General features: G+C 42.6%; 5 protein-coding genes across 5 annotated transcripts; 2 read left to right on the forward strand and 3 right to left on the reverse strand.

The window, feature by feature from the left end:
• Positions 1-87: 87 nt before the first annotated feature.
• LOC115670843 (3-hydroxyacyl-[acyl-carrier-protein] dehydratase, mitochondrial) lies at positions 88-1,301 on the reverse strand. The gene is made up of 3 exons (XM_030592209.2): positions 1,029-1,301; positions 485-600; positions 88-408 (listed from the first exon to the last, which is right to left on the reverse strand). The coding sequence occupies exons 1-3, from the start codon at positions 1,299-1,301 to the stop codon at positions 315-317; spliced, it is 483 nt and encodes a 160-aa protein (XP_030448069.1). The 3' UTR covers positions 88-314.
• Positions 1,196-4,228, reverse strand: LOC115670842 (pentatricopeptide repeat-containing protein At2g27800, mitochondrial-like). Its single transcript, XM_030592207.2, has 3 exons — positions 4,088-4,228; positions 1,995-3,776; positions 1,196-1,404 (listed from the first exon to the last, which is right to left on the reverse strand). The coding sequence occupies exons 2-3, from the start codon at positions 3,296-3,298 to the stop codon at positions 1,398-1,400; spliced, it is 1,311 nt and encodes a 436-aa protein (XP_030448067.1). The 5' UTR covers positions 3,299-3,776; positions 4,088-4,228; the 3' UTR covers positions 1,196-1,397.
• Positions 4,229-6,778: 2,550 nt separating this feature from the next.
• LOC115670601 (exonuclease V, chloroplastic) lies at positions 6,779-10,993 on the reverse strand. The gene is made up of 7 exons (XM_030591903.2): positions 10,453-10,993; positions 9,581-9,685; positions 9,309-9,430; positions 8,512-8,661; positions 8,234-8,387; positions 7,784-7,860; positions 6,779-7,239 (listed from the first exon to the last, which is right to left on the reverse strand). Exons 1-7 carry the CDS (start codon positions 10,852-10,854, stop codon positions 6,999-7,001), a joined length of 1,251 nt encoding a protein of 416 aa, XP_030447763.1. The 5' UTR covers positions 10,855-10,993; the 3' UTR covers positions 6,779-6,998.
• An 897-nt stretch (positions 10,994-11,890) lies between these two features.
• On the forward strand, positions 11,891-12,671 carry LOC130137810 (vicilin-like seed storage protein At2g28490). The gene has a single exon (XM_056310089.1). The coding sequence runs from the start codon at positions 11,995-11,997 to the stop codon at positions 12,409-12,411; it is 417 nt and encodes a 138-aa protein (XP_056166064.1). The 5' UTR covers positions 11,891-11,994; the 3' UTR covers positions 12,412-12,671.
• LOC115670777 (vicilin-like seed storage protein At2g28490) lies at positions 12,488-13,905 on the forward strand. Its single transcript, XM_030592140.2, has 4 exons — positions 12,488-12,685; positions 12,769-12,849; positions 12,955-13,356; positions 13,464-13,905. Exons 1-4 carry the CDS (start codon positions 12,647-12,649, stop codon positions 13,887-13,889), a joined length of 948 nt encoding a protein of 315 aa, XP_030448000.2. The 5' UTR covers positions 12,488-12,646; the 3' UTR covers positions 13,890-13,905.
• The last annotated feature ends 356 nt before the right edge of the window (positions 13,906-14,261 follow it).

Genomic DNA, 14,261 nt, shown 5'->3' on the forward strand with positions numbered 1-14,261 from the left:
ATAATGTAAATGGGTAGGTCATTCTCTAGCTGGCGATTTCCATACAAGCAAACTACACGTCTTGATCGGAAAGCGAACATGCAAAAAGAAAATAAAACGGAGGAGTGTACTCTGATCTTTCTCGCCACGAGTCTGACTTGTTCAACATTGCAAAATCAACAACAACCAGGCAAATAATCTTTATGGACAACACCATGAGAAAGACTTAGCAGGTTTGTCGCGGTGCATAAAGTAGTCGCAACGTCGGACTGATAGCTCGCGTCTCCAATCAATATCATTCAGCTACCATCTCAAAGCAGCCAGAGTAGTGAAAATCAACCCAAGGCAAGTGAAGGCAAAATCGCTATGGCCTCCCCATCGATAACTAGAAGCTCGCCGCTTTTGAAACATTTTGTCGAGAACTTGACCCTGCAGGACATAATTTCACCTGAATTACTCCCGGCCTCACAAGAATAGAGCAATTTAATAAAGTAACTTGACATACATATATTTTTTCTTGCTTTCTCTGATGTTAACCGCCTGTACTTCACCCATGACCTCATCTCCGACATAGACAGGCCACTTGAATTGCAAGCTTTGGGACACGTAGATGGCTCCAGGCTAATGATCAGCAATACATGCAAGGAAATATAGGTATCTCAGATAAGAGCACATAAACCTTAAATCAAATTCAGACATCCTTGTACTCTGCGCTATATTACTTTGATAGAGTCATCTTGCAGAACAACTATGAAATGCTTTGGAGCGCTCCATTTTAACCATTGGCTCTGGTAAAAAACAAGGCACATCCATCAACTAAGATGCACCTGAAGCAATAACCACCTGTTACCAGATTTTCTATATCAACATATGGGTAGAATACATGGACCTGCCTCGCCTATTTAGTGCTAAAGAAGCAGTTACTCTGCCACTATATATGCATACCGTACCGGTACCATGACTAAAGATTCCTCTAGTATCCAACGACAAGAATCATGAACAATCAAAAGAAGAAACTAAAGGAAAAAGAAGTATTAAAATAAACTTACGAAGCGAGAGGCAATAATTCGTGGGAACAATGCAGCAACAAGCATCCCATGGACAAGTCGTTCTTCAAATCCTGAATTCCGAGCTACTTCAGCATCAAAATGAAGAGGATTTGAATCATGGCTCACTTTTGAATAATCAATAATGTCTTCATCGGAGAATATTCTACTTTGCCTTAAGATATCTCCGGTCCTCAGTATTTGGGGTCCAGATGATGAGAAGCACCTCATAGAACCAAGAATATTCACATGCCTAAGAATTGACATGTTGATCATAGAGGCACACTCCGCTCCTATCCCGGATAATGGAAGCGAATTGCAGCTTGATCTTCTAACAAACAAGCAGAGAAGGAAGAGAGCGGGACATACGATTTAACTCCTGCAGACATCAATACATACACAGATAAGCACATACAGAAAGAAAGCGATGCTCTGATCTAAAGATAATTGCCTGATCAATTACTGTCACCATGCACCACATAAATGGGCTCAGAGAAAACCATAAGTAGTATTCTCATTTTGTTCTTCATCGTATCCATGCTTTATGAGACCAAATAATTGAATCAATGGAAAAGTGCAAAAGGATTTATGATAGTCTTTGAAGGGTTGACCAGATGAAATAGTTTAAAAGCAAATTCTGCACTTAATTAAGTTGGCATCTTGATCTGGTTATCCAAGCGCTGTCTCTGGTTATTAATCAAAAACAGAAGGATCATGGTGCAATGGTAAACGGGCAGCTGTGCAGTATATCCATTTAAATAAATGGTCCAGGAAAAGTACAACAAAATGGTAATAAAGACCTAAAGGAATTGAGATCTTCTCATCTTAGGACTACAGAGTGATTTAAGGAACTATACAGCCATCAACCATCAATAGAAAGACAAGGTATTTCTCCCCGATAATATGACACGGGTGCTAGAAATATCATGAAATGAAATAGAAGGATGGAAGAGCTAACGACATCCCTACCTGAATACATTTCTATGATCTGAATGTCCAAAATCATCTTCAAACACACATTGAAGCTTCCTATAAGTATCTACATCCAGAACGTCCTTCTCTTGCAGGCCCTTCAGCAACATCATAGCCTCTTCTACCCTTCCTCGTCGGCATATCTCATCAAGGATTGTCCTATAGGTGATAAAATCGACTGACATCTGCTTTTCAATCATCTCCCACAAATAATTCACTGCATCCTCAACTTCACCACCCAAAGACAAAGCATTCACTAGTGAATTATACGACTTACTGCTAGGGGTATACCCTTTTTCCTTCATTTCATTGCACAGCTCAATCGCATTTATTGTCCTGCCTTGGGCACATAACCCATGAATTAAATAATTGTATGAGAAGGAGTTCGGCTGACACTTGTAAACCACACCCATCTGATGAAATATTCTTAAAGCATCATTCACGTGGAGGGAAAGCACATAACCTTTTATCATGCAATTCAAAGTAAAGATGTCTGGTTCAATCCCATCACTGACAATTTGCTTAAAGAGGCCTCTTATGGTCTCCATGTACACATGATTAACATAAGAATTCCTTCCCCTGCTCAAAAATGCTGCAAATAGAAGATTGTAAGTTCTAATTGAAGGCCTACAGTCCAACTTCATGCAGTTCTTCATATGCTTAAATATATTGACTGCTCTAGTCAGCTTCCTTGCCTCAGTGAAAAAGTATATGATGGAGTTGTAAAGAGGCTCGGTCCCAATATGAGGAACAGCTAATACTTGATTAACGACACCATCCATTTCCTCGTACATTTTTGCAACACCGAGCTTCTTTATCGTGATATGATAAGTGGAAGCGTCATGTCTGAACCTAGGCTGTTGAGAAGCCCAGTTGAAAAGCTCCAAGCAAATTAGAGGATCCTCCTGGAGAGTGATGACATTGCAAAGTTCTTCAGATGAAAATCTGGGTGGGAGTTGGGAAAGCACCCGTCTAAATCGGGCTTCATCAAGCGTAGGTCTGCTGTTGGCTTTTAATCTTTTACTAGCTCTCCTTCTGAAAGATCTTGATGCGGGTTTAGATGAATATAAGGAGTACAAGGAAAATTGGCCATAGGTGTGATGCGAACCATTTAGACAATTTCTCCAACAAAGGTTGGCACCGGTTTGCGTCAAATTGTGCCTACACTTAGATGAATTATAGAGAGAGGATACATGATAGGAAGCATTATAGTGTTGGGTAGCTGATGACAAAACAGGATGCAGATAGTAAGTCAAGGTTTTAGGGAGATTCGACCGCAAGAGTTTTTCAACAGCAGTCATATTTAAGTCATGAGAGAATTAGGGACAATATTGCAGATGCCACAGAAAGGAGGGCTCGGATATCTAACCTCGGTGTCTCACACAGTAATGCCTACAAGTTAAAAAAGGAAAAGGGGGAAACCGAGTGCAATGTCAGGAACCAGCAAGCGTAAGCAATGGGATTCAGCTTCCTTCTCAACTGAATGATCTTTGTCGTACATGGATGATCCTCCCCTTCATCAATGCTGAGGGGCTGTTTACACCAAAAAAATCCGCGAAGACAGTAATTGAACAGCTCGAACGACTGTTCAGACCATACACCAAGAAAAGGAAGGCCAAAAGAGCATCTTCCATCCACTTCCTACCCGAGGAAGCCTCGGTCGCTCATTCACACGCCGGACATGAATTCAATCCCTGAACGGCAGACTACGAGAACGCCGATTTGGGCGAGTTCGTTCGCCAGCTCCAACGTTAGGCAGAGGGGCCACGGATTGGATTTCTGTAAGAAGCACAATCTTAAAAATTACACACGGAACGCTCGCATCCGAACACCGGTCGCGCACAACACGCGCTTAACTGCATAAGCCACCGAGCCTCTTGTGCGCAGAATCCGAGGACAAGTTAAGCACAAACTAAGGAACAACGACAGCACATTTCTACAGTTTATGTCGAAGCAGCCATTACAGCGAAAGAGCTAAGCTCAGCAACTGTTCATTAGACAGAACCAGCAGCAAAATGTGAATGCGGAACTGGAAAAAATCAGAGATGAGAGACTCCGATTGGGGCGAGTAAAACGAGAACGGATCTCACCCTGACAGAGGAGGAGCTTCGCCGGAACCCTAACCGCGTGCTCAACGACGGCGGAGCGAGGAAGGGTTTCGAGGATCGACGATTCCGACGGGAGCGATTGCTGCTGACGGAGGAGCAGCGTCGCCGTATCGTGCAATAGTAATAAATGTACCTCCCACCTTCACCGGTTTTTAAGTGGATTTTGATTCAACGTATAATTTCATTCTTAAATTTTTAATTTATTCAATATAATTTTTGAACTTTAATTTAATGTTTAATGTCAATGTGGTCTCTGAATTTTTGGTACATGTTCAATTTAGCCCCTGAACTTTATAAAAATGTTCAATGAAGTCATTCCATTAATTCAAGTTTAAAGACTATATTGTACATTTTCATATAGTTCATAGACTAAATTGAACATGTATCAAAAGTTCATGGATCATATTTAACAAATTAAAATTTTAGGAACTACGTTGAACATTAGGCTAAAGTTCAAGGATTACATTAAATAAATTAAAAATTTCGAGATCAAATTGCACATTGAGCTAAAATTCGGGTACTGTTTGTGACATTATCCCTAAATATTATTGTCACAATTATCATTATTATTTTAAAGGGACATATGTACTAGAAGTCCTAAAATTTATCACGAAAATGTAATTGAGTCATAAAACTTGCAAAAATTACAATCAAATCCTAGAACTTATCAAATTGGTTCAATCGAGTCCAAAAGTTAACACCGTCTAACTTACTAACTGAAATTGCTGATGTATCTTATTTTATTACTTTTCTTAAGACACATGACGGTGATATGATGTCCAATAAGCGCCACATAAAAAAAGTTAAAAAATATAAATTAAATTAGAAAAAGCTAAAAGTAAAAAATAAAAATAAAAAACAGACCCACAAACCAGCGGCCATGGCTAAGACCTCGCTGGTGGCTGTTGCCACAGTCGCCAGGAAGGGCTGACGGAGGTCACTTGGGCCTTCCCAAAGCCCAGCAACCCTCATTAGCCTAAGGCAATGCCTCGGCAAGGGGCTGTAGGCCCCGATCTGCGGGAGGGCGCGATCCTCACCCTGGGCGACCCTCAAATGGGGTGGACGACCCTGGGCAAGGCCTTGTCGCCCTCGCTCAAATCTGGGGTGAGGGTCACACCCTCCCCCATATCGGGGCCTACAAGCCCTCACCGAGGCATCGCTTGGGATTGGCAAGGGTCGCCGGGCTTCGAAAAGGCCCAAGCGACCTTCGTCGGCCCTTTACGGTGGCCACCAGCAAGTTCTTGGCCACAACTGCCGGTGGCCACCGCTGGTTTGTGGGTCTTTTTTTAAAAATTAGATTAGTATTAAAAAATAAATTTGGGCTAAAACGACGTAGTTTAATCTATGTTTCATAATTTAGCCACGTCATCATTACATATGAGAGAGAAAATATTAAAATAAGCTACGTGAGTAATTTTTGCTAGTAAGTTAGATGATGTTAACTTTAGGACTCGATTGAACCAATTTGACAAATTTTAAAACTTGATTGCACTTTTTGCAAGCTTTATGGCTTAATTACACTTTTGTAACAAGTTTTAGAATTTTTAGTGAACATATCCCTTATTTAAATGGTATCAACCTAATAATGCAATGAAAATAACAATATAATAAATCAGAAAATTAAATTCTAGAAACACTGTATCATTGTATGTGAGTTTTTCTTCAAATATTTTGGCTCAAGTTCTGCCTTTTAAATCAATTGTATACAGGGTGTCTAAACAATTAGTTAGGAAATAAAAAGAGCAAGACTTATGCAAATATTGTATCAAAGAAAGGAGGATGAATATAAAATGTCTTTTGACTTTGCTTTTATACTCTAAAAGGGAAATTAAAATACACGGAAAGATCCATCTTAAGCGTTACTGAGTTTGATTAAAGAATCGGATAAAAACCGTAACTTGTTATCAATTATTTAAAACTTACTTGAATTTTGAGATAAAATGAAAAAGTTGTAGCTCAAAAAGCTAAAGTTCATTAACTCTGACCTTATTATTATATTTCACAATTTTTTTTTGTCAAATCAAGGTAATTTGGAATTATTTCAATTACTTTTCCAAGTAATAAATAAACATAAGCGCTATGTTCCAAAATGATTTTCAACTTTTGATACTTTATTTTAGATTATATACCGCAAGTATAGATCAATTTCGCTTTTCTTGAAACTTCGATTTGGCATTATATTGTATTCTGTTTACTTTCCTCGGGGTTAAAAGCAAAAGATATAGTGAATCGTACGTGAACCATACTTTAAATGAGCGATAAATTATCAAAATTAAAATATTATCGTTAACTTTTTACATTTCGCTAGGTTCGAAATTAAATGAATTTCAATGTCAGGAGAATTTTCTATATTTGAGAAACACTTTACTTTTGCTTTATATATTTTTCAATATTTAAATTAATAAGATTTTAAAGTTTTGGAGTGACAAAATAAACTATTTCTTTGAAAATATTCTCTTTCCTTTTTCATATTTTTCAAATTTAAACTCAACAAGACAAAAAAATTTAGAGATGACTAATCAATAAATTGACGCTTACTGATCAAATGAGGATCACATAATAAAGTTATGTCATGTGTCGCATCATGAGTCTGTCGTGATGAGCAGAAAAGCGAAATTTCGTTTTTAAATATAAACAATAGATCGGATCGATAGAAGAGCAATAACATTCATATCGCGAAAAAATAACTAATACTGGATAAATGAATTAAAAATTGCACAACAACTATTAACTGATCATTACACGATAAATACAAGTAATTGCTAAATTAACAAAGCCCGGAGAAGGCGACTCTAAGACTGCACCCAGCAAGCAGGCATGGAACAAAGAAGCTCGAAAAAAGCAGCTTCTCTGTAGGGAACATGGCATGACAGAACTACATTCCTCTTTAACATCATGTTCTGCCCTGACGGGAATCTACAGATCCAGAAGTCGCATCATCGATGTCCCGCACGGGACATAACGAAGCATATTCGCAGAAGCTGCATTTCCAACGCTCCTGCTCGGGAGTGTACGTCGCTTCACGTTCGCCACGCCAGACCTCGAGACGAGTCCCGATTTCATTCTCAAACCAGTCTGGATCGTACGCGAACAGATCTTCGCCAAGCACTGAATGATCTTTTTGTAATTCATACCTGCTTCATGTAGGTCACATAAGAGTCCTTTGCCATGTGCGGGAAAAAAATGATAATGCAGATTAAGGGAACTCTAGTTGCATCTAGAGCTGAATTAACAACTAAGATCATCATTTCTACGCTGCTCAACTTCGCAGCGAGGCACTTCTCAGGGATCACTATTATAGAGGCTTCAGCATGAAGTGAAACTTTCCAGTTATCCAAAACTCGGAGGCCTCTATAAGGTGGAAAAACAATCTGAATGGACATGTGTAGGTGCGCTTGTGTGAAAAGTCATGTATAGAAAGAATATTCAAAGGTGAAAATTCAAGTAAATTCTGCCTGTTTATATCGAAGTAATGATAGCACTAACTTCAGAGAAACACTCAAATCATATTAAACAGGGAATAAGGCCAGCCACATTTTCTATCAGTCCTGAAAGCTATCTTTTATGCACTTCTAACAATGCAGTGCAACCTAATAGATTTTACTAGAGCATTAACTTCAAAACTCATGCATCACCAAGCATGTGAGGGAGATAATGCCAAGTCACAATCCAACATACCTCAGTAACAGCTGATCGTTAGCCATAGGTAGCATTGGACATGTGTTCCTGTAGTATCTCAATATGTCATCAAGGTTCTGCAAGAAAACCAAACAGAAAAACAAATATGATCTCTAAAGGGGAAAAGTGAGCAACTCAAAGTTCCTAACTCATTGTGCAAGAAAAGTTTTCCTAATATGAATAAGTTCTTTGTGATATCATCCTAGTGATTATTGTCCCAGTAACACAAATCAAAAGACAAACCTAACCAGATGCCGCATGCGCGTCTTTTCAGAGAAAGGTGCATCTTTGCAAGGTCAGTGAATCCCCTAACAACCTAAGGCACCTCTTACCATCTTAACATTTTAAGAAACAAAGCATTAACAAAAGCACATCACGCATCAGTAAGAAGGATCAAGACAAACTTTCTGCGAATTGGAAGTAACTAATCGAGGTAAAAGGATTCTTCACCTCTGCAGGAAAACCTGCATTAGCAACATTCTCCCTGATATCTTCAGATAAAATACGAAGAGGGTTCAAATTAAAATAATCGAAGAATTGTTTACTGGGGAAGTTCTTGCCCACTGACAAATCCCACATATGCTTGTAGCACATCAACTGAAACCTGCAAATATCAGTAGAAAGAAAGGTGTTTAATGACTTCAACTCAAGACTCCAAGTCAAATGAGCTTTCCACACTTGCATAGAAGATTCAAATGGATTCATTCATAATTCCTCAAGTTACAAACCGTCCATTTCTTCTCTGTGGTTCAGCTGGAAGTGAATTTCGGACACGAGTTTTGATGTCCACCAGTATTGGGTTTCTCTCGGTTCCACAGACAGGCATTCGAACCTCATCAATCACTCCCACCATACAAATATCTTGTAAAAAGCACATTCTGAAAACATAAGCAACAATCACCCATTAGCAAGGAGTACATATACATACACAAACTCATAATTCAAAGACCCAATACAGAATTCTTAGTTAATTTTAACAAATAAAACTAAGTTAAAGCCATTTGGGTTCTCCCCAATGAAATATTATCTTTCGAGGCAAAAAGATGTACTATACAGCTGCAGATTAGTTCAAGCATGAAGATTGGACCTCCTAGCAGTTAATGATGCCATCACATAGCCGTCGCTACCATCACAACCTTGGTGAATTGTGATCTGGGTTAACCCAATTTTAAGTACTCTAACATTCGGTATCATCAAAATTGGTGATCAGAGCGGTGCACTGCCTACTCACTCAATTAAAAGTCAACAAAATATATCTGATGCTCATACTTTACTCTATAACATATTTGCACATTCTTTGACCTTATTTAGGCTTTTCTATTTACAAAACCTAAGTAGAATAAGCAAACAAACTGATTGCGCTTACCTCTTCTATTGAACCGTTTTCTTGACATATTTTATAAAAGAGGACCATGTTCTTCAGCGTAACTAAGTTAGTTAGAGATGCAGCAGCAATATGCTTGTCCAAACCACCAAAAAGAGAGGAGCCCGAGAGGGAAATGGATATGCAGGCACATGGACTCACATTGGCAATTCACGAGTTAACCCTTCAAACAACAGTTGATTTACACCTGTTATAAAGTTCATTAATCTGGTAGCCCAACTATCTTCAGGAGATTTTACGCGAACTTTAACCTTTTTAACAACCTGCAAATACACGATAAATTTAAGTTTATCAAGTAAAAGTTTGACAAACTCGACGTGATGTTGTGTCTGTTTGTGGCTGAGTTCCAAAAGTCCAAGCACGTTTTTCCGCATGCAAAATTGCAAATAGAGGAAGCAACCTAAGACGCATACCTCTTGTTCAAGCTTCTCATGGCGAGCAGTACCTGCTTTCATAGCTTTTGTAGTTCTCCTCTTCCCAACAAGGAGATCAAACTCCATCTGCTTTTCACACCATTCCTGCCATTTATGCAAATATAATTAACATAGTTCGACATCCATAATTAGGAGAGTCATGCTTTTAGCTTGAGTAGACGTAAGGACGATAGATTATAAAACGAGCCATTCCATACATTATTTGAATTATAAAAGAAAGCAACTCAGCCTTTCACAGCGACATCGCACGGCAGGGTATTTAGACAACTAGTAAGCAGATGATTGCAACTGCCCATTTTCAGTCAAGAGTGGATAACCCAATATCCGTATTCATCTCCCTGCAACCTAAACTGACTTGTCGCCATGTTAACTACACGCCGACATTTGAAATTTGCAAGCAGCCATGACCTCGAATACCTCTAAACATCAGCGGTGACATAGAGACTACACAAACATGCCCGAACAGTGCTCATACCGGCACAAACAGGACACAACAAACTAGACATAACCACAGTTAATGAAGAGAAATACTTATTAGACTACCGTTAATCGACCGTGAGATTAACGGCCTGTTCTTGATTACATAAAAATGAATAATAAATAATTAAAAATTATTATAAGGTTTACTCTTTCAAAAATTTGTGGCTCACAGCAACGCTGTTACTCGAAGTGGGCCAAAGACCGATACGTTAGCAAAGCCCATTAACGACTTTCGTCTAAACTAAACATTAAAACCCGAGGCATTTTGACTGTGGCGCAAATTAAGCTACAAGAACGCCAACATGATGACAGGACACGAGATGTCACCTCTGAAACGGGGAAAGAAAAAGGCGGAAATTTCTGGAAAGTACCGTGCGGGTAATATCAGTGACAGACAAGCCCTTCTTCCTCCTGAACCGTTCCAACAACGACCGAGCCTCTCCTTCCCCGTCCTTCCCCGTCGGACCTCCGCGATGACTCCCAAAGTCCTCGAAGTCGGATTCCGACCCGCCCGACGGCCCCCTCCCGGAGACGGCCGAGACGGACCCGACGGACCGCGCGCTCCTCCGGAACCCGGGAGGGGACAGAGCCTTTCCGGCGAGAGAGACGCGGGCGGCGGCGGCGGCCAGGGCGGTTTCGAGGAGCGCCATCTCGTCGTCGCTCACGATCTCGATCGGGATCTCCTCGGGAGGAGGAGCGGCGCGGCGGTGGGGGAGGATGCGGCGGTGCTCGGGGTCTTTATAGGGCGCGGGCTCGGGTGGCGAATCGGTCATTTCCCGCAACCGGGGCGACCGAGCCCCGCGTCGTGGAGGGAGTTGACCGTTGGAATCGCCGGGAAGTTGGGCGTTTCGTGGGGGCGCGGGGGTACAGGTTGAGTGAGATCGTGGCTTCTTCTTCTCTTGTGCGGGAGGAGGAGGACGGGGCAGTGGTTTTGAAGCCTGATGTGCGAAATTCCCGTCGTGCCCCAGCGGGCGTCGGTTTGTGTGCGCCACCTCCCGGGGGTTCTTTCGGCTTTTCGTCTAGAGCTTGTCTAGTCAAACTCGCTTCAGTTGTTCTTTTCCATTTTTCCCCGTCCTCGCACGGCACGAGAACCGTTTTACGAAAAATTCAAAACGTACATCTTCAGCATTAAAAAAAAAAAATTACATTTACATATTCAAGGGTTTTAATTTTGGGTATGGATTCTATACCATTGCTAATCCGCTAAATAAGTTATGAAGTACCGACCAAAAAAAACATTTACATGTGTAGGAAAATAACACAAATAATCCCTGAATTTTAGTTCAATGTACAATGTAATCTTTGGACTTTAAATTGAACATGTACCAAAAGTTCATGAACCACATTGAATAAATTAAAAGTTCGGGAACCACATTGCATATTGGTTTAAAGCTCGGGGATCATATTACACATTGATCCAAAGTTCGGGACTGGACGATGGGCCTAGTGTCTCGACGGGGCAGCTCAGGCCCCCCATGGTCAAAATGGACAGGCTTGGATTAACGGGTTTGGGTAAGGATTTCGTAGGCCCAATTCCATGAGGCCCGTCCATTGATAAGTCGAGTGGCGAAGGAGGAGACGAGAAAGGAGCCGGGGAACGAAGGCAGCAGCGGAAGAGATGGAAGGAGGAAACTGATGCGCGCATGGAGAGCAAAGACTTCGTCCATGTCGCAAACCGATCGTCGTATATTTCTCGCCAGACGACGGACGTGTCTCCATCCCGAGGAGCCCAGCAAACCAAACAAACTCTCGCGTCGCCGAACCTTGATTTTCTCGATCCCCCGCGTCATATATATATATATATATACGGTCCAGCTCGCTACCAGAAAGTTTCACAGCAAGAAACCGGCGGAGCGAGCTGGTGCGTGAGCGCGCGATAGACTGATCGAGTGTGTGTACAGAGCAACTCGGCAATGGGAACTAGAGCGACCCTTTTGCTCCTCATCGCCGTGCTATGCTACGGCCTGACGTGCGTGGCTGCTGCTCATCAGCACCGCCACCGCCACAAGGAGGAGGAGGAGGAGGGAGGAGGAGACTGGAGGGGAGAGAGGGAAGAGAGAGTAGAGAGGAAGGAGAGAGGAGAGAGCATGTTCCTGCTGCGGGACTGGAAGCGCGTGGTGCACACGGACGCCGGCGAGATGAAGGTCCTGAGGAGCTTCAGGGGTGGGAGGAGCGCCGAGAGGACGACGCGCATCGGCTTCGTCACCATGGAACCTTGCACTCTCTTCATCCCCCAGTATACTGATTCCAGCTTGGTCCTCTTCGTCCGCAAAGGCAAGTCTGACTGCATTATCAATTGTCGCTTTGCTTCAAACAAACTTGGGCTTTGATCGTTGATCAGATTGCCATGTGGGGGTCACTGTCAATTTGGATTGTGACGGGCATGACTCGAAAGGCTCGGTTTGATTGCTTGCAGGAGAAGCGAGACTCGGGACGATATACAGAAATGACGCAGTCGAGAGAACTCTGCGAAACGGGGACGTGTATAGAGTTCCGGCCGGCTCCGCATTCTACTTGGTGAACGCCGGAGAGAAACAGACGCTCCACGTCATTTGCAGCATCGACATGGACGCGTCCGAGGACTTGCCAATGAGGAATTTCCAGGTAATTTGTCCGAAAGTCATTCCTAGAGATTGAAACGATGCGGTTCGACTAGCGTTTCCTAACGTGTCGTTGCGATTTAGCAGTCTTTCTTCCTTGGCGGAGGGCCGAAACCTGCATCGATACTCACTGGATTCGATCCGCAGACACTGGCCACAGCATTTAATGTGAGCAGACAAATTATACCACTCCTGTTGATGAAATTGCTCGACTTTTCGACGTTCTTATGCGATACAATGCGACCCTAATTGCGAATGTGGTGGCCGTTGCAGGTTTCAAAGGGAGAAGTGGAGGAGATATTGTCCAGGGAAAGAGAAGGTCCGATCGTGCACATGAGCGATTCGCACCGGCCGAGCGTGTGGTCCAAGTTCATGGACTTGGAGGAGCAAGACAGGCTGAAGCATCTCCAGAGAGTGGTCCGAGAGAACGGGGGCGAAGACGAGGACGAGCCGATCAAGTGGTCGTGGAGGAAGCTGCTGGACTCGGTGTTGGGACGCAGGAGGCCGGAGAGCGGGGATGAATGGGGACTTCACCACGCGCCCGACTCGTGCAATCTCTACGACCGGAGCCCCGATTTCAGGAACGATTACGGATGGAGCATCGCGCTCGATGAGTCCGATTACAAGCCTCTCAGGCACTCCGGAATCGGCATCTATCTCGTTAATTTATCCGCGGTAATTAAATGGACATAAGGTCTTAGGGAAATTTGATGCTGAATTTTTTGTATCGTTTTCATAGTTTGCGAGTTTTTTTTATTGGTCATGGAATCGAATTTCCGTAGGGCTCCATGATGGCGCCGCACGTGAATCCGACCGCAACCGAGTACGGCATCGTCCTGAGCGGCTCCGGCACGGTCCAGATTGGGTACCCGAACGGGTCGTCGGCGATGAACGCCAAGGTGAAAGAAGGCGACGTGTTCTGGATCCCGAGATACTTCCCCTTCTGCCAAATCTCTTCCAAGAGCGGACCCCTCGAGTTCTTCGGGTTCACGACCTCCGCCCGCAGGAATAGGCCGCAGTTCCTGGCGGGCCGGAACTCGGTGCTCCGGGCCATGGGCGGGCCCGAGCTTGCCACGTCGTTCGGCGTGAGCGACAAGAGGTTGGAGGGGTTGCTCCGCGCGCAGAGGGAGTCCGTGATACTGCCCTCGCCGGAGGCGGCGGGCCATCTCGAGAAGGGCTTCGACGGGGATCTGATCACGGACTTCTGAATCTTTGCTTGATCTCCGGTGAATAAGAAGGGATTGATGGAAGAGCAAACGGGATATTGCTTAGTGAAGTTTCCTTCGATTCAAATTTTGTTTTGTTGATTTTCTTTCATCAATTCGAGAAAAATCGTCCATCCATGATGAGTTTGCAGGGTTTTCAATGAATTCGAGCGGTTCTTTTTGTTGTTCATTTGCTCCTAAACGTGGTTCTTGAACTTTAGTTTCTAGACTATATAAAAATATTCAATATTATTCCTAAACTTAAATTAATGAAAGGGCAACATCGAACATTTTCATATAATTCAGGGACTAGATTGAGCATGTATCAAAAATCCAAAAATCACATTAAATAATTTAAAAGTTCAGAGATAACGT

Source organism: Syzygium oleosum, unplaced genomic scaffold, assembly GCF_021117445.2.
Source record: "Syzygium oleosum isolate NSW1041296 unplaced genomic scaffold, Sole_v2.1 Sole_v2.03, whole genome shotgun sequence".
Lineage (NCBI taxonomy): Eukaryota > Viridiplantae > Streptophyta > Magnoliopsida > Myrtales > Myrtaceae > Syzygium > Syzygium oleosum.

What these genes read in the sequence shown, in the direction of transcription:
- LOC115670843 (XM_030592209.2), bottom strand. Translation starts at nt 1,301, where the DNA reads ATGATCAACATGTCAATTCTTAGGCATGTGAATATTCTTGGTTCTATG. An exon ending in GAATTATTGCCTCTCGCTTC is followed by an intron (nt 601 to 1,028) that starts GTAAGTTTATTT and finishes GCTGATCATTAG; the next exon opens with CCTGGAGCCATCTACGTGTC. An exon ending in GAAAGCAAGAAAAAATATAT is followed by an intron (nt 409 to 484) that starts GTATGTCAAGTT and finishes TATGTCCTGCAG; the next exon opens with GGTCAAGTTCTCGACAAAAT.
- LOC115670842 (XM_030592207.2), bottom strand. Translation starts at nt 3,298, where the DNA reads ATGACTGCTGTTGAAAAACTCTTGCGGTCGAATCTCCCTAAAACCTTG.
- LOC115670601 (XM_030591903.2), bottom strand. Translation starts at nt 10,854, where the DNA reads ATGACCGATTCGCCACCCGAGCCCGCGCCCTATAAAGACCCCGAGCAC. An exon ending in TCACTGATATTACCCGCACG is followed by an intron (nt 9,686 to 10,452) that starts GTACTTTCCAGA and finishes CATAAATGGCAG; the next exon opens with GAATGGTGTGAAAAGCAGAT. An exon ending in CCACAGAGAAGAAATGGACG is followed by an intron (nt 8,388 to 8,511) that starts GTTTGTAACTTG and finishes TGATATTTGCAG; the next exon opens with GTTTCAGTTGATGTGCTACA.
- LOC130137810 (XM_056310089.1), top strand. Translation starts at nt 11,995, where the DNA reads ATGGGAACTAGAGCGACCCTTTTGCTCCTCATCGCCGTGCTATGCTAC.
- LOC115670777 (XM_030592140.2), top strand. Translation starts at nt 12,647, where the DNA reads ATGGACGCGTCCGAGGACTTGCCAATGAGGAATTTCCAG. An exon ending in CACTGGCCACAGCATTTAAT is followed by an intron (nt 12,850 to 12,954) that starts GTGAGCAGACAA and finishes TGGCCGTTGCAG; the next exon opens with GTTTCAAAGGGAGAAGTGGA. An exon ending in ATCTCGTTAATTTATCCGCG is followed by an intron (nt 13,357 to 13,463) that starts GTAATTAAATGG and finishes GAATTTCCGTAG; the next exon opens with GGCTCCATGATGGCGCCGCA.